Source organism: Medicago sativa, chromosome 5 (genome assembly GCF_051527215.1).
Source record: "Medicago sativa cultivar Bolivia chromosome 5, Bolivia_mono, whole genome shotgun sequence".
Classification (NCBI taxonomy): domain Eukaryota; kingdom Viridiplantae; phylum Streptophyta; class Magnoliopsida; order Fabales; family Fabaceae; genus Medicago; species Medicago sativa.
The window spans coordinates 31,341,194-31,363,577 of record NC_140753.1 but is presented as its reverse complement, the minus strand read 5'-3'; the positions used below and the strand labels follow the sequence as shown (position 1 = coordinate 31,363,577).

At 32.1% G+C, this 22,384-nt stretch overlaps 3 protein-coding genes across 4 annotated transcripts; 1 reads left to right on the top strand and 2 right to left on the bottom strand.

The window, feature by feature from the left end:
- Positions 1-6,287: 6,287 nt before the first annotated feature.
- LOC146921763 (uncharacterized) lies at positions 6,288-11,917 on the bottom strand. Of its 2 annotated transcripts, XM_085715052.1 has the most exons (4): positions 11,758-11,917; positions 10,181-10,208; positions 8,694-9,717; positions 6,288-6,521 (listed from the first exon to the last, which is right to left on the bottom strand). In XM_085715052.1, exons 3-4 carry the CDS (start codon positions 9,709-9,711, stop codon positions 6,499-6,501), a joined length of 1,041 nt encoding a protein of 346 aa, XP_085571178.1. In that variant the 5' UTR covers positions 9,712-9,717; positions 10,181-10,208; positions 11,758-11,917; the 3' UTR covers positions 6,288-6,498. The 2 variants fall into 2 exon arrangements, with proteins under 2 accessions (XP_085571178.1, XP_085571177.1); XM_085715051.1 differs by lacking the exon at positions 10,181-10,208 and having other exon boundaries at positions 11,758-11,916.
- Positions 11,918-13,391: 1,474 nt separating this feature from the next.
- LOC146921762 (endo-1,4-beta-xylanase 5-like) lies at positions 13,392-16,689 on the top strand. Its single transcript, XM_085710792.1, has 6 exons — positions 13,392-13,431; positions 14,599-14,645; positions 14,732-15,115; positions 15,204-15,302; positions 15,392-16,177; positions 16,257-16,689. Exons 1-6 carry the CDS (start codon positions 13,392-13,394, stop codon positions 16,611-16,613), a joined length of 1,713 nt encoding a protein of 570 aa, XP_085566918.1. The 3' UTR covers positions 16,614-16,689.
- A 595-nt stretch (positions 16,690-17,284) lies between these two features.
- LOC146921761 (uncharacterized) lies at positions 17,285-18,078 on the bottom strand. The gene is made up of 2 exons (XM_085711377.1): positions 18,069-18,078; positions 17,285-17,745 (listed from the first exon to the last, which is right to left on the bottom strand). The coding sequence occupies exons 1-2, from the start codon at positions 18,076-18,078 to the stop codon at positions 17,285-17,287; spliced, it is 471 nt and encodes a 156-aa protein (XP_085567503.1).
- Positions 18,079-22,384: the final 4,306 nt, after the last annotated feature.

Genomic DNA, 22,384 nt, shown 5'->3' with positions numbered 1-22,384 from the left:
TTTTTATAGACGCATATTTACTTATGTCAAAATAGAAGTTATTAATGCATTCTTATGAAAAAAAAACAATTTTTCACCTAGGTTTGATACAATTTTCAAATAGGTACAAAACAATTCTTATCAACAAAGTTGTTAAAAGTATTACCGGCCCTAGTTGTTAATGTTGAATCCTTAAATTGATTTGATTGAAATCTCTAAGTCTTAATTTTTGTGGTTGAAACGCTAAATTGATTTGATTGAAATATCTAATCCCCAACTACTGCGGTTGAAAAATCTAAATGGATTCAATTGTTTAATTTTGAAAATTGAGGAGGGTAAAATTTTAGCTAAAGAGTGATAGATTATTATATCATATTCAATATTCTCATATTTTTCAGTGTTCTTCCTTTTTAGTTTGTTTCGAATTGGATTGATTTATTCAAGAATGTCATTTGATTTATAATTTAATATAACTGTGTGTGGAAAAAATTAAAGTCTTACCATGCAAAAGAAGCTGACATGCAATTTATTATTTTGCAATTTTCCTTTTCCTTTGTTTTTTTTAACTGAATGATTAATTTCACTGAATTGATCGTTGGATTTTAATTAAGGGAGGAATTATGGAGGTGATTACTTATGGAAAAAAGTTATGGTTTTCGATAAAAATCCAAGGGACTTGGTGAGATATATGTTGCAAAACATGGTTTATGATTTAAGTCAGCATCTTATCAAGAGATTAAAGTTAGATATTTTTATTCTTATTATGGTTAGATTATTAAGGATACGACGAGACTATACTGAAATTTTAGGTATTTTGATTATATATTTTATAGTTAGATATTTTGATTGATAGTAGGAGAATGACTATACTGAAATTTTAGGTACATAGCCCAATGGAAGTGTATTTTTGTACGACTATTGATGGATCTGACATCCAAGAATGTTGACAAAAATTTCAAGATAATAGATGATGTTGTTGAAGAGGTTGGAAAAGAAAATGCTGTCCAAATAGTTACGACGAATGGAGTAAATTAAAAGGCAACTGGGGGAATCATTGATAAAGAAGAGATCAAAGTCATGTGCCGCTCACAACATCGACTTAATGTTGGAAGATTTTGAAAAGAAGATCCCTCTCCATAAAGATACATTTATTGTAGAGCAAGTCTTATATCTTTGTTGGATAAGTTAACTAACAATGTTGATTTGATTCGACCAGAAATGACTCATTTTGCAACAACTATTTGACATTGAGGTGTTTGAATGAACATCAAAGTAAATTTATCGATATGTTCGAATCAAAAAAGTGGAAGACTAATAAACCATTTAAGAGTAAAAGGTGAAATGATTGTGCAAAATGTAGTTTTAGACATAATGATTTGGAAGAATGTTTTGAACTCATTAAGAGGTACTTTCCCACTTGTTGTTGAAGTACTAAACATGGTGGACTAGGATTATAGGCCAACTATGGGATATACTTGTGAAGAGATTGATCGTGCAAAAGAGGAGATTTAAACAAATTTATACGGCGCTGCTAGAAGGTAACTATATTTCACTATATTCTTCCTATTCAATTCAATTATGCCCTCTTAAACATTGTATACACCATATGTTCAAGTATGGAACATGTTATACAAGAATAAAATAAAGCAAATTGAGACGCCAAAATGAAGAAAAACCAAATTCCATGTAAGGTAAATATAACATGATAAAAAGAAATGGATGAAAGGAACTCCACACCTGAACCCAGAACAACTCCTCTTGGTGATAAGCATTGTTCTTTTCCTCACTTCTATCTTTTCCTCAACTAATTGTTGGTGATAGATGATTTAAGGAATTAGGCATCAAAGTTGTCCATTGACATGTGTAAAGTGGTCAACACTTAAAAAGGAACATATGGAGTATATTATAGACAAATAGAATATAGATTTAAAACAAGATTTAGCGATAAGAATTAATATAAAATAAAAAACAAAAAAATTAAAAGAAATCAGCCATGGTAAGCATAGATTGAAAAAGCAAATGCAGTTTTGATTTTAGCATGAAATGGCTGTTTAAGGATGTCAATTTCTTGGCATGCAAAAGCTCATATTATATCAAGTGATTTTCTGAATGCCACAATATTATTAAGATGAGACCTGTCAAATTCTACATATTGCAGTTTTCTTGTTTTTTTTTTGAGGGTTAAAAGGTTATTTTAGGGAACTTGATTTTTACTATTTATATTTTAAATCACAAGATATTTTTATAGAATCCTAATAAAAGAAATATTCAAAACTCTTGAATGGCTAACCTAGCACCACTAATCTGAAATAATAATGCTATATAATATGAAGCAGAATTTTCAACAATGCGTAAAATAGAAAGAGACGTTGATTATCGTTTCGTAAATGAGGATGAGAGACGTTGTTTGTAACTTGGAAGGTTACAAATAAATGAGTTGATTACCGTCTCTACCAATTGATGACCCAAATCACGATTTTTTTTGTCCGATTTTATTTACCTCACAGTCAAACCTCATATTACCCGGACATTTCTTCTAGAAACTGAGGAATTAACCCCAAAAAAGAAAGTCTCTAAGTTAAGTGGGTTTTAAAATACAATTAGAGTATTGATATTTGCACATCAAAATTTGGAGAACTTATGTGGCTACTTTTAAAACCACACTAAAAAAACAACTCATTAGCTTTTTATAATAATTTTTTTCTTTCTATCACTTAACCAAATTACCACTTGGTTTTGTAAGTTTTTATTTGTGTAAATGGGATATCATCCACGCGCAATTGAAAAGAGTAATTTTTCAAGCCTTATGAGGCTCAAATAGACGGCAAACACTCTTTGAGTTTTAGCACTATTGCATGTCCAATCCTAGATTTGAGACTTGGTTTTGTAAGTTTTCCCATAAATTGTCCAATTTTTTATGTTTGAATATCGTTACTCGTCACAAATATAAAATTTTGTCAAAACTAAATACAACATAAAATAAATCTATACTATATATAAAGAAAACACTTCTTTCAGCTCTTTTGGACTGTTTTTTTCTTTCCAAAAATGCCCTCAATTTTAAATACAAATAAATAACACATGTAATAAATAGATTAGATAAGTATAAATTTAAATATTAAAAAATTTGTAACAAACACGATATGAATATATATATGTCTGGTTTTTTTTTCCTTTATCATTTAAAAAGTGTAACAAACTATATGAGCATATTTATACTTACTTTTTCATTATCTCAATTATACCCTTAAACAACTTTTTTTATAATAAAGATCGTTGTTGGTGTCATTAAAAAAATGAATTTGGATTATATTTTTTCTCGTTATATTGTTGATGTCATTGAAATAAATAATCATGATTAGTTTAGTTTGTTATAACTTGAAAGCAACACACATTAATATTTTTCATTTTAATTCAAATCAAAATTTCATAAAAAAACACGGTTATTAATTTTCAAACGTTAGCACAATAAAAAGAGCAGAAAGACGGGCACTCACGTGCAACAAATATATATATATAAAGAAAATAACTCTTTCAGCTCTTTTAAGCTGGCTTTTTCTCTTCCAAAAATGCCCTCAATTTTCAATATAAATGACACAGGCAACAAATATATAAGAATAAATGTAAATATTAAAAAAAAAAGGTAATAAACACAAGATATATATATATATATATATATATATATATATATATATATATATATATATCCGGTTTTTTCCTTTATCATTTAAAAAGTGTAACAAACTAGATGAACATATTTATACTTACTTTTCATATCCCAATTATACCCTAAAACAATTTTTTCTATAATACTAATTGTTGTTGGTGTCATCAAAAGGATAATTTAGGTTATATTTATTTTGTTATATTGTTGGTGTCATTGAAATAGATAAACACGGTTAATTTGATTTGATATAATTTGAAAGCAACAATCATTTATATTTTTACTTTTAATCTAAATCAAAATTTCATAGAAAAACACAGTTCATAATTTTAAAACTTATATTAATGATTGATTTAAAGAAAAGGTTTCTTTTTCAGTTGGAGGACATGCATTAGAAGGAAACTTATATATCCCAACAAGGTTGACACCTCTAAGAAACCCATCCTTTACTGCCTGTCTCATAAAATATTATTAAAAAAGAGGAAAAATACATACAATAGGGGGACTAGAAAGGACGTTCAGCTCCATTTTCTTGCATATCTCGAATTTGAATAAACAACGGATTGCTCGTTATTCACCGTTGTTCCAATAACACGAATCATTTGAGTCTCCGACATGGCCCCTTGGAAGGGAGAGGGGAATGCCGAATCTTTATCATGTGAAACTTGCTTCAGAACATGCTCTGAAGACTTTGGAAGATCATGCATGGGTACCTCATTTCTAACATTTATCAAGACAAGGCTGAATGAAGTACCGGAACAAGTTGTGTCATCAGTTACCTTGGGTGATGTCTCAACCAAAGCCCTTTATATTCGCACCAAAATTGAAAGACCTTTACAAAGGCCCAGGAGAGAGGATAAAGCTGAGAGGGCGCCACTTTTAGATGACGGAGCACCCCCAATTCAAAGTTACTAAAAGGGGAAGACGCATCAAGCTCCCCGTTCAAAATGTCAAATGTAATGAAGCCACACCCTTTAAACTGGCTACACGCTCTCTTCACTCCCTTTGGACCTTCAAATTGCCAGGTTCCGGGAACGCACCAAGTAATCTATTCTACCTGAGCGGCCATTTGATAAATAGAACAAGCATCCGTAACAATGCTACCAACCCAACTATAATCGAACTCAGAACGAGAAGACCCGCAATCTCATTCCATTCGCGCAACACTGTCCCTCCTGAAAAGAGAGGGGGAACCGTATTCATGGGCTGTAGAACATTCTTCTAATCACCAAACAACTTCCCTATGAGAAGGAGGACGCCTGCATCTTGCGATATAAAACGTCCCCTTCAAAATCAGTAACCATAACAAGATTCTCCAAGGTAATGAGGGGGGGGGGGGGGGGATGTGAAACCAGTACCTACCCTAATGCACTGACAGTCTTAGGATCCATCCTCACCACCAACAAAGGAAGAACTACCACCAGACAACAAATCAACCGAACCCTCAAGACACTTAGAACGAACACTCATTTTTCACCTTCAACCTCGAAAATCTGAATACACAAAGTAAAGAAGTTAAACATAATGCAAAGAGGAGGAAATACCTTGTAAATTGTGTGACCTTCAAAAAGAAAATAGAAGCCCCCAAAAGCTTGGTAATCTAAAAACTTCAGCCAAAGATGGAGAGATTCTCGCTCGAAATAATTAGGGGAAGACAAGGTGAAATGCAGTGAAATCCTTAAGAAGGTTAGGTTGGAAGGGCAACGATGAAAGAGCTTCTTGCAAAATAAGTGGAGAGCTGGAAGCGAAAACTGGAAAAAAATATTTTCCCTTTTTATAGACTCCAAAGCATCCAGATCAACGACTCAGAAAAGAATAAACCTAAAGGTTTCGATCCAACAGCTGGGAAATGGACTTGAACCACGAAGGATACTCAAGTGCGCGCGTATAACGCAATACTCGATGCGAGTTCAAACCACGAAGCGGACATGCGAAATGTAAAACTGAACAACCATCACGTCAGGAATATTTCAGTTCAAAGCATTAAATGCCAACTACCCCCACTAACTCTTCACGAACACCACCTTCCTCAGGACGGATAAACTTATTACAAGCAAAAAGTTCAAAGGCGCCAACATCCGCTGGCACCTGAATGAACGTCTCTTTTTACAGCTAAAAGCCATTGTGCCATAAAGGCACCAACGGCTTGGGGGGCAACTATTTTGGACCAGTCAACAGACCAATCCCACGTTGACACATGGCCTAAACATGCACCGCCTTAATACCCCATGCCTGAAGGAACACGCCAACTTTTGTGCACCGCACCACATCCAAACACGCCTCCGTGCGAGGATTACCCTCCAGGTGTCCTCTAACCGCTCCCTAATCACACGCTGCAGAACCCAAAGTCGGTTATCCTCAACGCACTGCCTATATAAGGATGACTAAGCTTTACCCTCAAGGTATGATTCACTTTTCACAACACTTTCTACACACTCTTTCTCAGTTCCATTACTGACTTGAGCGTTAGAGTGCTAACGTGCCTTCGTGCACCTTTCGTTCCACCGCGAAGTGTAACACCCTAATCCCACATTTTATTTTCTAATAAAAATACGATAATTAATTAAACATGCAAGGGTGTCACACATCTTCTAAAAATCCAAAGTAAACTAATTTATAACTTCAAAAATGTCGCAATGGGATAATTCTAAAAAAAGACATCACTAAAAGTGTCACATCATAAAATCTCCAACAAAACTGAATTCAAAATGAATTCTAAAACAAAATCTAGAAAATAAATAAAAGGATGTCCCGACTCTTAGTGTTACTAATCAGAGCACCGACTCTATAAAACTCCAAGAATGCAATTAAATAAATGAGGAGGCGCCAATGACGTCTCCAGCTACTCACTGCTACTAATTCTCTTCTTCCTGCGAACCTGTACCCGACGAGAGTACAGCCAAATTTAAGAGGGTGAGAATATATCCAACACAAGAGATGCATAAGCACATGTATAGATTCAGATAAAAGAGCACATCAATTATATTTAGGCATGTATACATCACAGTCAGATAATATTCACATTAAAACATATACATTTATTTAATAAAATCAATAGGCACTAATCGACATCTTATAAAAACATGTAAGCATCAACATCATTTAAGAATAATGAATAGACATTTAGTAAAATACAAACTATTCATACAAAACCATATAGAAGCACATCATTGAATATCACATCTTTAAATAGTTACACATCTTAAAATAATATATCTTTAAATTACACATCTTCAAATAGACTTGCAATTATGTATGAAATGTGTCTAACTCGACTCTACATGCATGTGGTACCGGTTTTGGATATCAGAGTTATGTTACTGATTTATCCCCCATCTTTAAACACATCTTTAAATCGGACTGACCATGAATGCATGAACACAAATAAAGACTCAACAATGCACATCATTCAATGACTCAAAAACTACACATCTTTATAACAACACATCTTTATATCAACACATCTTCAAATAACACATCTTTATATAACACATCTTTAAATCACATCTTCAAATATCATATGCACCATCATTAAATAGCAGATTAAATAGACATCGCTAAATAATACATAAATTACACATCTTATTATTAAATTCATCAAAGAACCAATCCTTATACTGATAACTAGATTCTAAAAGTAAGAAACCAAATTTCTTCAATTCCTAAATAAAATAACCCACCTAAACACCAAATTCCAATTATCTTTGGATACTGAAGAAAAGAAACAGAAGAACCGATAAAAAGATTTAATTAGTTTGATAACTTTAATGCTTCTTCAATTGAAGTTAAACTCTAGAACATAAATAGGAACTGTTACGGCCACAAAAGAAAAAAGTATATGTATATAAAACTCATCCAAAATTAATGATTTAGATTAGATTAATTTGTTTAGAAATACCCTTCCCACTTATTAGTTCTCGATGGAACCAATCAAAACCTAATAGGTAGTCATGACAATTTGAAAACTACTTGGTAGAATTTGAAAGCTGATTCAAAAGAAAACAATTGAATTGACGGTGGTTATACACGTTGCTTTCATGTAACAAAGCAAGTGATTCTATAGAGTTATGCAATAGGTGGTTGTTTGGCAGTGCTATGCTAGGCAACCTTAACAGAGCCACTTTTCCATTCCATATATATTTCAATTCACCAAATAATTAACTTGTCAGGTTTCAATTATAATGACTCATGTGAAATTAAATAAATAATCACGTGAATGGAGGAAAATTATTTTAACATAAAATTCAAAAAAAACACAACTTCATAGATTCACAAATAATCACATACTCATAATTACACAGTAAATTAAAGCATGAATTTAACATGAATTCATAAAAAAAATCATGAAAACAAAGAAGAAAAACACAATCCCTTCACTACCCATATGTTTATACAACCCTTATGGTAAATAGAGACTCCCCTCTTACCTCTAGTTTTGGTAAACTGATGAATTCCTACGGTTGAATCTCTTCCTAAGCTCTTCTCTCTTTGCCTCCTTTGCCTCTTTTCTCCACAACCCTAGCCTTTCTTTTGCCGTCTCGTTTCTCTCTTTCTTGGTAACCCTTTCTCTCTAATTCTCTTCTCTATTTATAAGCTTTAGTTGAGTTTGTTACTAATCTTTTCAGATTACCTCTAGGTTTGTTACTAATATTTTTAGATTACTATCTCCACCTCTAGAGTTTGTTATTATTCTATTATAACTATTAGGCTCCACTATTTACACCTCCTTCTATTTATTTTAATTAAAATACTACTCAACTTACTTAATTAAACCTCTGTTTTACTAATACGTCTATATTCTCTTATATTTGCTAAAAATATTCTTTACTCCTTAATATCTCATAATCTTCTATTTTTCAACAATTCACTAGTTCATATATTCAGTAAATACCCACAATCCTACAACATATATTGAAAACATTAAACAGACAATTCCTAGTAATATTAATATTACTAATATTATATAACAATAATATCAATAAATTAATATTTAAAAATTGGGGTGTTACAACTCTCCCCCACTTAAAGAATTTTCGTCCTCGAAAATTACCTTGAATTAGGTTGACTGGCTCTGAACTCTCTTCACCACTCAAAGCAAAAACTTTTCCATTTGACTTCACCTTCTTCGGATTCGGACACTTAGTGCTGATGTGACCAGATTCTCCACAGCTGTAGCAGATTACTTCTTTATTCTTGCACTCATTTGCACGATGTCCAGTCCTCCCACATTGAAAACATGTCAATGTAGGATTCTTGCAGTCAGCGAAACGGTGTCCAGTTCCACCGCACTTGAAGCATCTTTCTTCTCCCCCACTTTGCTTAGACCCACCAGTCACCTCCTCCTTTCCCTTATCTGCTAAAGCCACATAAGGTTTGCCACGATCTTGACCTTTACTCTTCTTGTCACTGATGCTCTTGTAATAAGTTGACCTGGCTCTGCTATCCTCATCATAGATTCTACACTTGTTAACCAACACCGAAAATACCCGAATCTCCTGATAACCAATGAATTGTTTGATTTCTGGGCGTAAACCACTCTCAAACTTCACACACTTAGAGGCCTCAGCTCCCACAGCATTGTAATGCGGGCAAAAACGAGAAAGTTCTTCGAACTTGGCAGCATAATCAGCAACTAACATGTTTCCCTGCTTCAACTCAAGAAATTCAATCTCCTTTTTGTTACGAACGTCGGCCGGAAAGTACTTATCTAAGAACTCTCTTCTAAAGACTTCCCATGTGATTCCAACACCCGCAGCTTCCATTCTTTGACGGGTATTTGTCCACCAGTACTCAGCTTCCTCCGCCAGCATATGTGTTGCCAGTCTAACCTTTTGTTCATCAGTAGTCACCATTGCTCTGAAAATTCTTTCGATTCCTTGCAACCAAACTTGTGCCCCTTCAGGATCATATCTCCCTTTGAAAGTTGGTGGATTGTTCCTCATAAACCTGTCCAATCGTTGCTCATCAGCCCCTCCATTTTGATTTTGCTGTCCTTGAAGAGCATTGTTCAAAGCTTGAGCCACTGCAGTCATAGCATTTGCAATCGCTTGATCGTTCCTTCCAGCCATTTCGTTCTGCATCACCATGGTCCATCTATTAGAATGAAACGAGTATCGACGGTATTTACGTACCTATCACATACAAAGGAAAAACAAAGAAGTTTTGGCCCGGACTGGACCGACCTGCTCTGATACCACTATGTAACACCCTAATCCCACATTTTATTTTCTAATAAAAATACGATAATTAATTAAACATGCAAGGGTGTCACACATCTTCTAAAAATCCAAAGTAAACTAATTTATAACTTCAAAAATGTCGCAATGGGATAATTCTAAAAAAAGACATCACTAAAAGTGTCACATCATAAAATCTCCAACAAAACTGAATTCAAAATGAATTCTAAAACAAAATCTAGAAAATAAATAAAAGGATGTCCCGACTCTTAGTGTTACTAATCAGAGCACCGACTCTATAAAACTCCAAGAATGCAATTAAATAAATGAGGAGGCGCCAATGACGTCTCCAGCTACTCACTGCTACTAATTCTCTTCTTCCTGCGAACCTGTACCCGACGAGAGTACAGCCAAATTTAAGAGGGTGAGAATATATCCAACACAAGAGATGCATAAGCACATGTATAGATTCAGATAAAAGAGCACATCAATTATATTTAGGCATGTATACATCACAGTCAGATAATATTCACATTAAAACATATACATTTATTTAATAAAATCAATAGGCACTAATCGACATCTTATAAAAACATGTAAGCATCAACATCATTTAAGAATAATGAATAGACATTTAGTAAAATACAAACTATTCATACAAAACCATATAGAAGCACATCATTGAATATCACATCTTTAAATAGTTACACATCTTAAAATAATATATCTTTAAATTACACATCTTCAAATAGACTTGCAATTATGTATGAAATGTGTCTAACTCGACTCTACATGCATGTGGTACCGGTTTTGGATATCAGAGTTATGTTACTGATTTATCCCCCATCTTTAAACACATCTTTAAATCGGACTGACCATGAATGCATGAACACAAATAAAGACTCAACAATGCACATCATTCAATGACTCAAAAACTACACATCTTTATAACAACACATCTTTATATCAACACATCTTCAAATAACACATCTTTATATAACACATCTTTAAATCACATCTTCAAATATCATATGCACCATCATTAAATAGCAGATTAAATAGACATCGCTAAATAATACATAAATTACACATCTTATTATTAAATTCATCAAAGAACCAATCCTTATACTGATAACTAGATTCTAAAAGTAAGAAACCAAATTTCTTCAATTCCTAAATAAAATAACCCACCTAAACACCAAATTCCAATTATCTTTGGATACTGAAGAAAAGAAACAGAAGAACCGATAAAAAGATTTAATTAGTTTGATAACTTTAATGCTTCTTCAATTGAAGTTAAACTCTAGAACATAAATAGGAACTGTTACGGCCACAAAAGAAAAAAGTATATGTATATAAAACTCATCCAAAATTAATGATTTAGATTAGATTAATTTGTTTAGAAATACCCTTCCCACTTATTAGTTCTCGATGGAACCAATCAAAACCTAATAGGTAGTCATGACAATTTGAAAACTACTTGGTAGAATTTGAAAGCTGATTCAAAAGAAAACAATTGAATTGACGGTGGTTATACACGTTGCTTTCATGTAACAAAGCAAGTGATTCTATAGAGTTATGCAATAGGTGGTTGTTTGGCAGTGCTATGCTAGGCAACCTTAACAGAGCCACTTTTCCATTCCATATATATTTCAATTCACCAAATAATTAACTTGTCAGGTTTCAATTATAATGACTCATGTGAAATTAAATAAATAATCACGTGAATGGAGGAAAATTATTTTAACATAAAATTCAAAAAAAACACAACTTCATAGATTCACAAATAATCACATACTCATAATTACACAGTAAATTAAAGCATGAATTTAACATGAATTCATAAAAAAAATCATGAAAACAAAGAAGAAAAACACAATCCCTTCACTACCCATATGTTTATACAACCCTTATGGTAAATAGAGACTCCCCTCTTACCTCTAGTTTTGGTAAACTGATGAATTCCTACGGTTGAATCTCTTCCTAAGCTCTTCTCTCTTTGCCTCCTTTGCCTCTTTTCTCCACAACCCTAGCCTTTCTTTTGCCGTCTCGTTTCTCTCTTTCTTGGTAACCCTTTCTCTCTAATTCTCTTCTCTATTTATAAGCTTTAGTTGAGTTTGTTACTAATCTTTTCAGATTACCTCTAGGTTTGTTACTAATATTTTTAGATTACTATCTCCACCTCTAGAGTTTGTTATTATTCTATTATAACTATTAGGCTCCACTATTTACACCTCCTTCTATTTATTTTAATTAAAATACTACTCAACTTACTTAATTAAACCTCTGTTTTACTAATACGTCTATATTCTCTTATATTTGCTAAAAATATTCTTTACTCCTTAATATCTCATAATCTTCTATTTTTCAACAATTCACTAGTTCATATATTCAGTAAATACCCACAATCCTACAACATATATTGAAAACATTAAACAGACAATTCCTAGTAATATTAATATTACTAATATTATATAACAATAATATCAATAAATTAATATTTAAAAATTGGGGTGTTACACGAAGACTCATTACCGCCGCACCGGATCACTTTCCGCCACCGTTGCCTCTTATCCATCCTCACTGGATAGATCATATATATATATGGGTTTTGCTAGAAGACACCTTTTATGAAGGTGTCTTTTAGCAAAGTTATAACTAAAAAGTGGAAATCACACCTTGAGGTGTGGATTGCTAAAAGACACCTTCATGGGTGGCTTCTAGCAAAACCCTATATATATATAATAATGTTTAGTGTGCCAAAGAACCCAAAAAGAAAAATAAAATGTTTATGGCACGTGTTAAAGTTAAATCAAGCTCATAAAAAAAATACTCCAATCTAAGTCGGTTAATTTTTTTTAGGGTGTTGCTAACCGGTGCCTCGGGGCACTGATTAAACATACCATAAAAGGGAATTATTACTATAAAAGGAAATTGTTTTTGACTTTATTATAAATTAATTACACAACTTCAATGCATTAACTACTATATATTCCATTTTCATATCCTTAACCAGTGTCCCGGGGGCACCGGTTATCATTTCCCTTTCTTTTAAAACAAAATCGGTTAATTATATAATGGAAAATGCTAACCGGTGTCTGTGTTGATTAAATATACTAAAAATATAAAATAATATACTAGTTATTGCATTGAAGATTGTGTAATCAATCCATAAAAAGTCAAAAAATATATTTTTTTAGTAATAACTTCATTCCTTAGTATACTTAACCAGTGTCCGGAACACTTGTTAACATGACCCGTTTATAAAAAAAAATAAAAATCAATGAAACCATATATCTAAAGTTTAAATCTACTACCGTATTTCTTGTCAAAATTCTTTTTTTTTTCTACCGTATGAATTGGAAAGGAATTGGAAATTAATTATATGCTTTGATTATAGGTGATCATGTCAATTAAATGCACCAGTTTGTGACTTATAGGACACATATCGTCATCATCATGTCTATAAAAACGACGGTTTGCTTCAACTTAAAATATTACTCCTCTCTAAAATTTCACTCCCATATTTTTTGTTTTTCTTTTCTTCTTCGGAGAACTTTTGATGCAAAAACATGAATATTGTCCATGTGCTTTGTGTCATCCTACTTTCAGGTTTGTAACCACGAATCTCCACTCTTCATTAGGGTTATTGTTTCTCAACTTAAGCAAACAAAGTTAAACTACTTCCTCCGATATCGAATATAAGAGAAGATTCTTTTTTTCAAATTCATAACTAATGTATCTAGTTAATAATATATACTATGTATATAATTTATTCAATTAAGATGGAAACAATCTATATTCGATACCTGAGAGAGTACGTTTTAGATGATGTTTATAATTTTGTTTTCTTATATGAACGCAACAGTTTCATTCGTAACATTCACCTTAAAGTATGAAAATTAGTTTTTTTTTTAGTAAAACTAATATTTTTTTACTCTTAGTATTTTCATTATAGATATATTTTTTTTACCATAGTCTAGCTGTTAGATTTTCATCCGGGTTCGAGCTTGAGTTTCGAACCCTAATGTATGGTTCATGTCAACTGAATTATGCTTGCAGGGACAATAGTTATAAAAATTAATAGTAAAATTGATAGTTTTATTTTTATTTTTTTGATGAGAATAAAATTGATAGTTATAGGTTAACAAAATTGCTAAGCACAAATATCACCACCTCTTCTGTTCTTTTTCTTTTTAAGAAAAAACTCTCACTTTTAAAACATAGATTTCAATCGGTTAAAACAAACTATTGGTGATTTGGGCTATTGAATGTTACAAACGCTTTGATTTTGCCATTTTTAGAAGCGTTACACTGATTTATGCAATTAACACTACATATTCATTATTTTCAACATTAGCGGTATGGAATTTGTCGATGTAATTTATTTATTTTCTCAATGAAATTCTACTTTCGTTTTTTGATGTTTTTTTTATGTTAATCCTCTGGTTCTTACCTCCATAGTAATGTGGAGTTCGGATCTCTAACTAATAATTGTTTCATCCAAAAGTCGAATTAGGGTTTTTCGAAAATTGATTAACCATTCGAACCCCAATTAGTTTTGGTTTCAAATCCTATTTATTAATTGAAAAAATTGAAGTTACTATACAAAATTATTTAATGATATATATGTTACGTCTGTATATATTAAGCAAGAAAAAAGTATTACGTTGAATAAGTGATTGCCCATTTTTATTTTCCTATGATATAATAATTTGATGAATGAAAGCATCTGAGAATACATAAAATTAATAACAAAAAAAAAACATGTTACCACAGGTTTTGAAGCTGAAGCATTATCCTATGATTATAGTGCGAACGTCGAAGTAAGCTTTCTGACTCATTTTTATCTTGAAAGGTGTCACAGTAAAATTCAACTCTAATCGTAGTTGCTACTTGTTTTCGACTTCAGTGTTTGGCACTCCCACAAAAGCCTCAGTATAATGGAGGAATCATAAAAAACCCGGAATTGAATGATGGACTACAAGGATGGACAGCATTTGGAAATGCAATAATAGAATACAGAGAATCATTCGGCAACAAATTTGTGGTAGCGCATAGCAGAAATCAACCACATGATAGTGTCTCTCAGAAGATTTACCTACGAAAAGGATTGTATTATTCTTTATCGGCTTGGATACAAGTGAGTGAGGAAAATGTTCCTGTCACAGCAGTAGTCAAAACAACCAAAGGATTTAAATTTGGTGGTGCCATTTATGCATATTCTAAATGCTGGTCCATGCTTAAGGGGGGTCTTATAGCAGATACAACAGGAGCAGCTGAGCTCTACTTCGAGGTACTGCATAGTTCTAATTTTGTATTTCTTATTAAATGATAAACTACGGGTATATTTGTTTAATTCTTTAAAATGATGGATTTTGTAGAGCAATAATACTTCTGCGGAAATTTGGGTCGACAACATATCGTTGCAACCATTCACAGAAAAGCAATGGAGGTCTCATCAAGAACAAAGTATCGAAAAGGTGAACATTATTTAATTCTTATGAAAATATGTGTAAAATTAATAAAAGGATAGAGTGCGTGCATAACAAGTTTAATTCTAACTTGACAGGCCCGCAAGAGGAAAGTAGTAGTTCAAGCCGTTGACGAACAAGGGCACTCTTTACCAAATGCAAGTATATCTCTTACAATGAAGAGGTATGGTTTTCCATTTGGAAGTGCCATCAACAAAAACATCCTGAACAATATTGCATATCAGCATTGGTTTGCATCTAGGTTCACGGTTACCACATTTGAAAATGAAATGAAGTGGTACACGAATGAATATGCTCAAGGCAAAGATAACTACTTTGACGCTGATGTGATGCTACGGTATGCAAAGAAACACGGTATTGCTGTTAGAGGCCACAATATATTTTGGGATGATCCTAAATACCAACCTTATTGGGTTTCTTCACTGTCACCGAACCAGCTTAACGCTGCAGTCGAAAACAGGTTGAATTCCATTGTACCAAGATACAAGGGACAGCTTATTGGTTGGGATGTTGTTAATGAAAACCTGCATTTCTCGTTCTTTGAAAGTAAACTAGGGCAAAAATTTTCAGCTAGGATGTTTAATGAGGTTCACAACATTGACAGACAAACTACTTTGTTCATGAATGAATATAATACCATTGAGGATAGTAGAGACGGTTTATCAACCCCACCAAGGTATATCCAAAAGATCAAAGAGATTCAAAGTGTGAATAGCCGATTGCCTCTTGGAATTGGACTTGAGTCTCATTTCCCTAGTAGTCCTCCTAACTTGCCTTATATGAGAGCTGCCCTTGATACCCTTCGCGCCACTGGTTTGCCAATATGGATCACTGAATTAGACGTCGCAAGCCAACCTAATCAGGTAACAAAAAAATTACACCGACAATGCATATAAATTAAACTCTGAAACTAATTTAGTTTTTCACTTATGATTTGTGTAGGCATGGTACTTCGAGCAGGTTCTTAGAGAGGCACATTCTCATCCTGGGATTCAGGGCATTATAATGTGGACAGCGTGGTCGCCACAAGGTTGTTATAGGATTTGCTTGACAGATAACAATTTCAAGAACTTGCCTGCAGGTGATGTTGTCGATCGGCTGATCAATGAATGGGGGAGAGCAAAAATATCAGGGATGACAGACCAAAATGGATACTTTGAGGCCTCCCTTTTCCACGGCGACTACGAAATGGAAATCAATCACCCTCTCAAGAAGAATAATAATGTCACTCATCAGATAAAAGTTCTTTCAAAAGATGAGTTCAAGAAAACAAAACAGTTTATACAACTTTCTATTTAGTTTTTTGTTGGTAAAATTTATTTTTGCTTATAATGGAAATTGAAGGCCGCCGTTGCAGGTTGAATTTTCTATCAAACTTTGGCTGTTGTTGAAGCCTTGTTATATTTCTATCATTACTCGATTTAGGAAAGAAAATTTTCTTGTTGAAGCCTTGTTATTTTTCTATATAAAACAACGAAAGAATCTAAAGAAAAAAATGAAAGAATAGAAAATGATTGTTTCAAAATTGAAAAGGAAAGGAAATGATTGTCCACTTCCACCAAGTCAGAAACCATGATTAACATCACAAGAGAAAAGCTCCAGCATTATCATTTTTCTAATTCAGCTCTTCAATCAAAACATGTTTTATTTATGTCAATAGCAGGATCTCAATGTACAGCGGCGAAGCTAGCAAAAAATCTACGCAGGGGCCAACTATAAAGAAATAATAAAATATTTTTAAAACCAATATATTAAATTTAATGAAAAAAAATATGTTTTTAGTCTCATATATTATAATTTTTTTAGGTTTAGTCCTTACAGAAAATTTATTCAATTTTTGTCACGATTTTTTAAATTTTACAAAAAAATAAAGTTTTTTAGTCTTGTATTTAATCTCTAACAAAAAATTGTTACTAAAATGAAACAAAATCTTAGGAACTTAACTTTTTTTTTTTTTGACAAAAAGAAGCTTATAGCTTTTCATTATTGATCAAAGTAGAAATACAATGTGGAATGTTAAGATGAACGTGGAGACTAGTGTGGTGTAGTGCTTTCTTATCTAAACTATGAGCAACACCATTGACTTGTCTCATAATGAACTTCACATCAGAGTTCACTAAATCGGTACTCAACAAGTGTCTACAATCATTGATTATTGCCATGAAATCAGAGACACCCTCCATGCCATATATGCTATCAGCCACAACTTTTGAGTCTGTTTCGAAATCCATATGCACCATGTTTAGCTCTTTTACCCACTTCAATGCAGCTAAAAGACCCATAGCCTCCCCCATATCGACATCAAGTAGAGGGGTAGTCCAAGCAGTTCTTGCTATCACAAAATTTCCTTCAGCATCACGAATACAAGCTCCAAATCCAACTTTGTTAAGGGTAGTGGAAAAGGATGCGTCAACATTACACTTGAACCTCCCTGGACTCGGTTTTTCCCAAGTGTAAATCACACCATGTGTGTTTCTGTTGGTGTTCCGATTTTAGGAACTTAACTTAAAAACTACAAGTGTTGTAGAGACTAAAAACAAATATAATCCGAAATTAACCAATACAAGAAAAAAAAATCACAATAATTTTCACATATGAAATGTAAATTAAAGCAACAAGAAAGGATCAAAATTGACAATAGCTATTTAGAAAAATTGGGTAAAATACAATTCAATAAGTCAATTTTATCTATAATTGACCGTTTACTAAATAGTTTAATAATGTATTTTCCAATGTAAACACAGGGTTATTTACAAGATGCCATTTTTCACGGCCTTCGTATTGCATATGATGCGGGACACAGGAACATTATTCTTGAATCAGACTCTATGATGGCTCTTGATTTAATCATGTCGGATGTCCAATCTCATCATCCTCATGCTCCTCTGATTAGTCAGATTGTCCAACTGCAACATAGAGATTGGATTGTTAATTTTCATCATACCCTCCGTCAAGGCAACGAGTGTGCGGATTGGCTTGCTAAGCATGGTGCTTCTTCTTCGGATGCTTTTAAGACTTGGATTGTTTGCCCTCCTCAACTGCATCATTCCCTTCTGGATGATGCTCTTGGTGTTGCTCGCATGAGATTGTAGTTTGTTTTTGTTTTTTATCATTTCTTCTTAATTGATCAAAAAAAAAGGGTTATTTACAAGAAAATCATTGTCCATTTAATTTGTTTATGACTATTGTCTTTAAAAAAGTTTTTTCTATACTTGGTATTGAGACCGGAAGTATCAAACCAATATAAATATATCTATCAATCTGTATTAATATTTTTACTCTCTTATTTATGCTAATATTCGGCAACTGAATTTGTTTGAGGTAGCTCAGTATTTATTATTTGAGGTAGCCGGGTATAAATTTATACCAACTAATTGAAGAATAATATATTTTTTGGGGTAGCCGAGGCTACCCCTTGTCTATGCTAGGATAAATGTATATGTACTAGTAGCTCAAATACTTATGCAGAGTATAGAGATCAAATATTCACCATTTAATCATCCATCTGCGTTTTTGATTGAAATTGCTGTTAGACCAAAATTGGTTACAGGAGCAAAGTCCTTAATCTACAATATAAACATTTCAATCCCTTTCTATTCAAAAAGTACACATGACATATCTCAATGTCATTGTTTTCTCAATATCATTAATGATATGCTAAGTAGACTAATGAGGTAATTGTTTTCAAAGTCAAATTATATGAGAATCATATTTCAAATCACATAATATCATTAGCATTCAATTGTTATCAATACAATAAAAAAAACTTCATATGTTTGACTAACACTATTAAAATAATATCTTCAATTTCCATTGGAATCAAATCAAAAGTCAGCAATCAAATTAACCATCTTTTGTGAGAAATTATTAGCCATATAATTGTAATAATCCCACTCAAAATTCAACAATCAAAATTCAATTGTAGATATCACACGTTTAGGGCCCGTTTGATGGTCAGGATAGGATAGAGGCAGGATATGATATAAAGCTTGATAGAGATAGGATATGATAAGGACATGATAAACATTAATCATATCATGTGTTTGATGTGCACATGATAACAAACATGATATCATTATAATTAAATGAAAAAATTGCTCTCATAATTAATTAAATATTATAAAAAAGGCATGTTATTAATTATAATAAAAAAATACATATTATCATTATTTTAAAAATGACAAGATTTTAAAAATGGCAGAATATCAAGGTAATAAATAAGGAATGATCTTCTAATCCCATCAGGATAATTTCTAACCCAGCCTATACTCAGGATAGAAATTACAAAGGAAAGTCAGGATAGGATAGGAAAATGATTTATTTTATCCTATCCCTTTGGTGCATCAAACATGAGATTTAAGCAGGATATGATTAATGTATCATATCCTGTCTCCCTATCCTGACCATCAAACGCACCCTTAACCTCCATACAAATTCATCAATCAAATTAACCTTGTTTTTGACAAATAATAACCCATATTCTCTAAAACCTTAATCAGCTCCTCAATTGTAGCAGCAATGGTGCTGTATAATTGTACTTTGTATCCTCTCAATTCAATCTTACAATTCTTACTCTTATTTGTTGGAATATCCTCTCAATTATGCTTTGCAATTGCTTTATCAATTTTCTATTACAGTGACACTGAAATCTCCTCATTTGATTTTAATCTCATGCATGCATGATACAGAGAATCATGTGTTTTCAACGAACCAAACATTTTATAATGAAATATCTAAGGCATGATGTTGCTCTAATGAGGTGGATCTGGTCATTCTAGAGTAGCGAATTGTTATTATTATGTGTGTACATCTTGCTAATTAATTTTTTTTTGAAAAATTGTTAATCTAAATTTTAATCTCATTTGTTTTACAAAATAGTCATGAACTTAATGAAAAACTCTCATGGATATATCAATCTTTTACCATGGGCTGCATTGGTTCAATCTTCAAGCCATTTTTTTATTGAATTTTTCACTTACAACGATCACGTATGCATTAATCATCAATGAAGGAATCATTTTTTTATCATGATTTTTATTTTCAATGTAGATCTCCATAACATAATTTGTTGAAGATACTTTATCAAGAATTAATTTTGATACTGTACTGATAACTTGATTAATGGAAGTAATTTTTTTTTTTTGGAATTTGATATTCAAGATCCAACCTTTTTCTTTGTACAAGAAGATTCATCCTTTTATTTATGTTAGAATGATATCTTTTACTATTTCTGTTTATGATTTCATTTTAACTAATGATAGGCGCATTCAAATGTTTTTGTAAAAAAAAAAGGCTCCTTCAAATGTTTATCAAGTGGAGTTCTAGGCTAATCTACAATCTACAATATAAACAAATGAATTCCCCTCTATTCAAAAGTACACGTGGGGGCATGAATATTGCTTATTCTACAATTAATGTTTCTCTCAAATTTTATTCAAGAAACATGATCAATTTCATTCGTTGTTTTTGGTTTAAATGGCGTACTGTTAACCATTTCCGATAGAGAACAAACTATTATGTTCCTTTTCTCAATCAATAATAGTATTAATCTCATTTTTATCAATTTCTCTGATTGGTAGTTCCGATTTTTTTAACTAGAAAACAAGTAGTAATGAATTATAATAAATAGAATTAATATGTATGGAATTCAAAATTCAGAAAAATGAATTAAAAATCTTTTGTTAATAAAGTCTATGGTCCAGTCCTCTAATTTGTCCTCTTTTTGTTAAAAAAAACCTATAGCATTATATTTTTTTTAAAAAAAGTTGAATGAAAACTAAGAATAGACTACAATACATTTAGCTATCAATTTGTGGCTCTTTAAACGTCATTTAAATATTTATTTTGAATTTTAAGATGAATGTGTTAAAAATTGAAACCTTCCAAGTTTAGTCATATTATTTTATTAGCAGAAAAAAGATATTTAATCCTTTATATATTCATTAATGCGGTATATTAGTCATCTAAACATGGACCAATGTTGCGAGATATGAATATGTAGAGGACTAAAATACAATTTAAATTGGTTTCTTGAAACTATTAATTTTTTTTACATCAAATCCTTTAAAAACAAAATGTCACATAGTATATTCGACCATTTTTTTTCTTTATTTCAGGGATGCTATACCTAGGCCGTCAAAAGCGAAAATTGTAAACACATCTCTTCAACAAGAAGTATTAATTACGAGAATCAAGCACAATGCAATTTTGCGCCACTTTCTATCCTCTTTATTTGCGACACTTGCAATAGAATGGGATGAAAATTGAATTTTTTGGGTTTTGGTTGGTGAATCTACTTCTACATTAATCTTTTATCCAAAAGTACACGTAGCATTGCTATTGCTAATAGACAATTAATGATTATGATTATCTCATGATCTTATTCTGTCACCTTAAACAAGTCAATTAAGCATATTGACATACATATCATTGATCATTTCTTATTCATATACACCCTTCTAACTCAATTTGCCATAAAAAAAAACATTACGAAATCGTGCTATTAACTAGCATCATCAAAACAATATCTTCAAATTCAATTTTTATTTGAATTCGAGATCAAATAAATAAAGAAAAAATATCAATTTTCTTTTAACAAATTCAAATAACGTAATCACTAGGTTACTAATAACTATATTGAATGATAATCCGAAAATTCAAATTGCTCAATTCTCTTCAAATCCATGTTTTTGGAACCCTTTAAAAACTTGAACCTATTCACTACATAATTTACTTTTTAGTCTCATTTTTTAGTACACAATTTTTTGGGTACGTCTCACAAACCTTTTGATTAGCCCATGATCATCAATGATTCCAGCATGCGTCGTAGAATGGTTGGCTATTCATAAGAACTATTAGAGACGAGGCAAAGTTTTTATTTTGTTTTCCTGAAACCAAACAAAATATCGCGTAAGATGTAGTATATTCAATTAGTTTTTTTGCCTTTTCATATGAGCGATGCCATCCACGACCAGAAAGCAGAAATTATGACACAAAAGTACGGGAAGAAGAAATATTAAGATTTAAACTTTAGGTTGAGACTTTTTATAAGAACGTAAACATATTACTCT

Bases quoted from the DNA above. Each gene is read 5' to 3' on its own strand.
- LOC146921763 (XM_085715052.1), bottom strand. From the start codon at position 9,711: ATGGCTGGAAGGAACGATCAAGCGATTGCAAATGCTATGACTGCAGTG. The intron at 6,522-8,693 runs GTAATTTTCGAG...CGTCGGGTACAG, and splicing joins GCCAGTCAACCTAATTCAAG to GTTCGCAGGAAGAAGAGAAT.
- LOC146921762 (XM_085710792.1), top strand. From the start codon at position 13,392: ATGAATATTGTCCATGTGCTTTGTGTCATCCTACTTTCAG. The intron at 14,646-14,731 runs GTAAGCTTTCTG...TTTCGACTTCAG, and splicing joins ATTATAGTGCGAACGTCGAA to TGTTTGGCACTCCCACAAAA. The intron at 15,116-15,203 runs GTACTGCATAGT...TGGATTTTGTAG, and splicing joins CAGCTGAGCTCTACTTCGAG to AGCAATAATACTTCTGCGGA.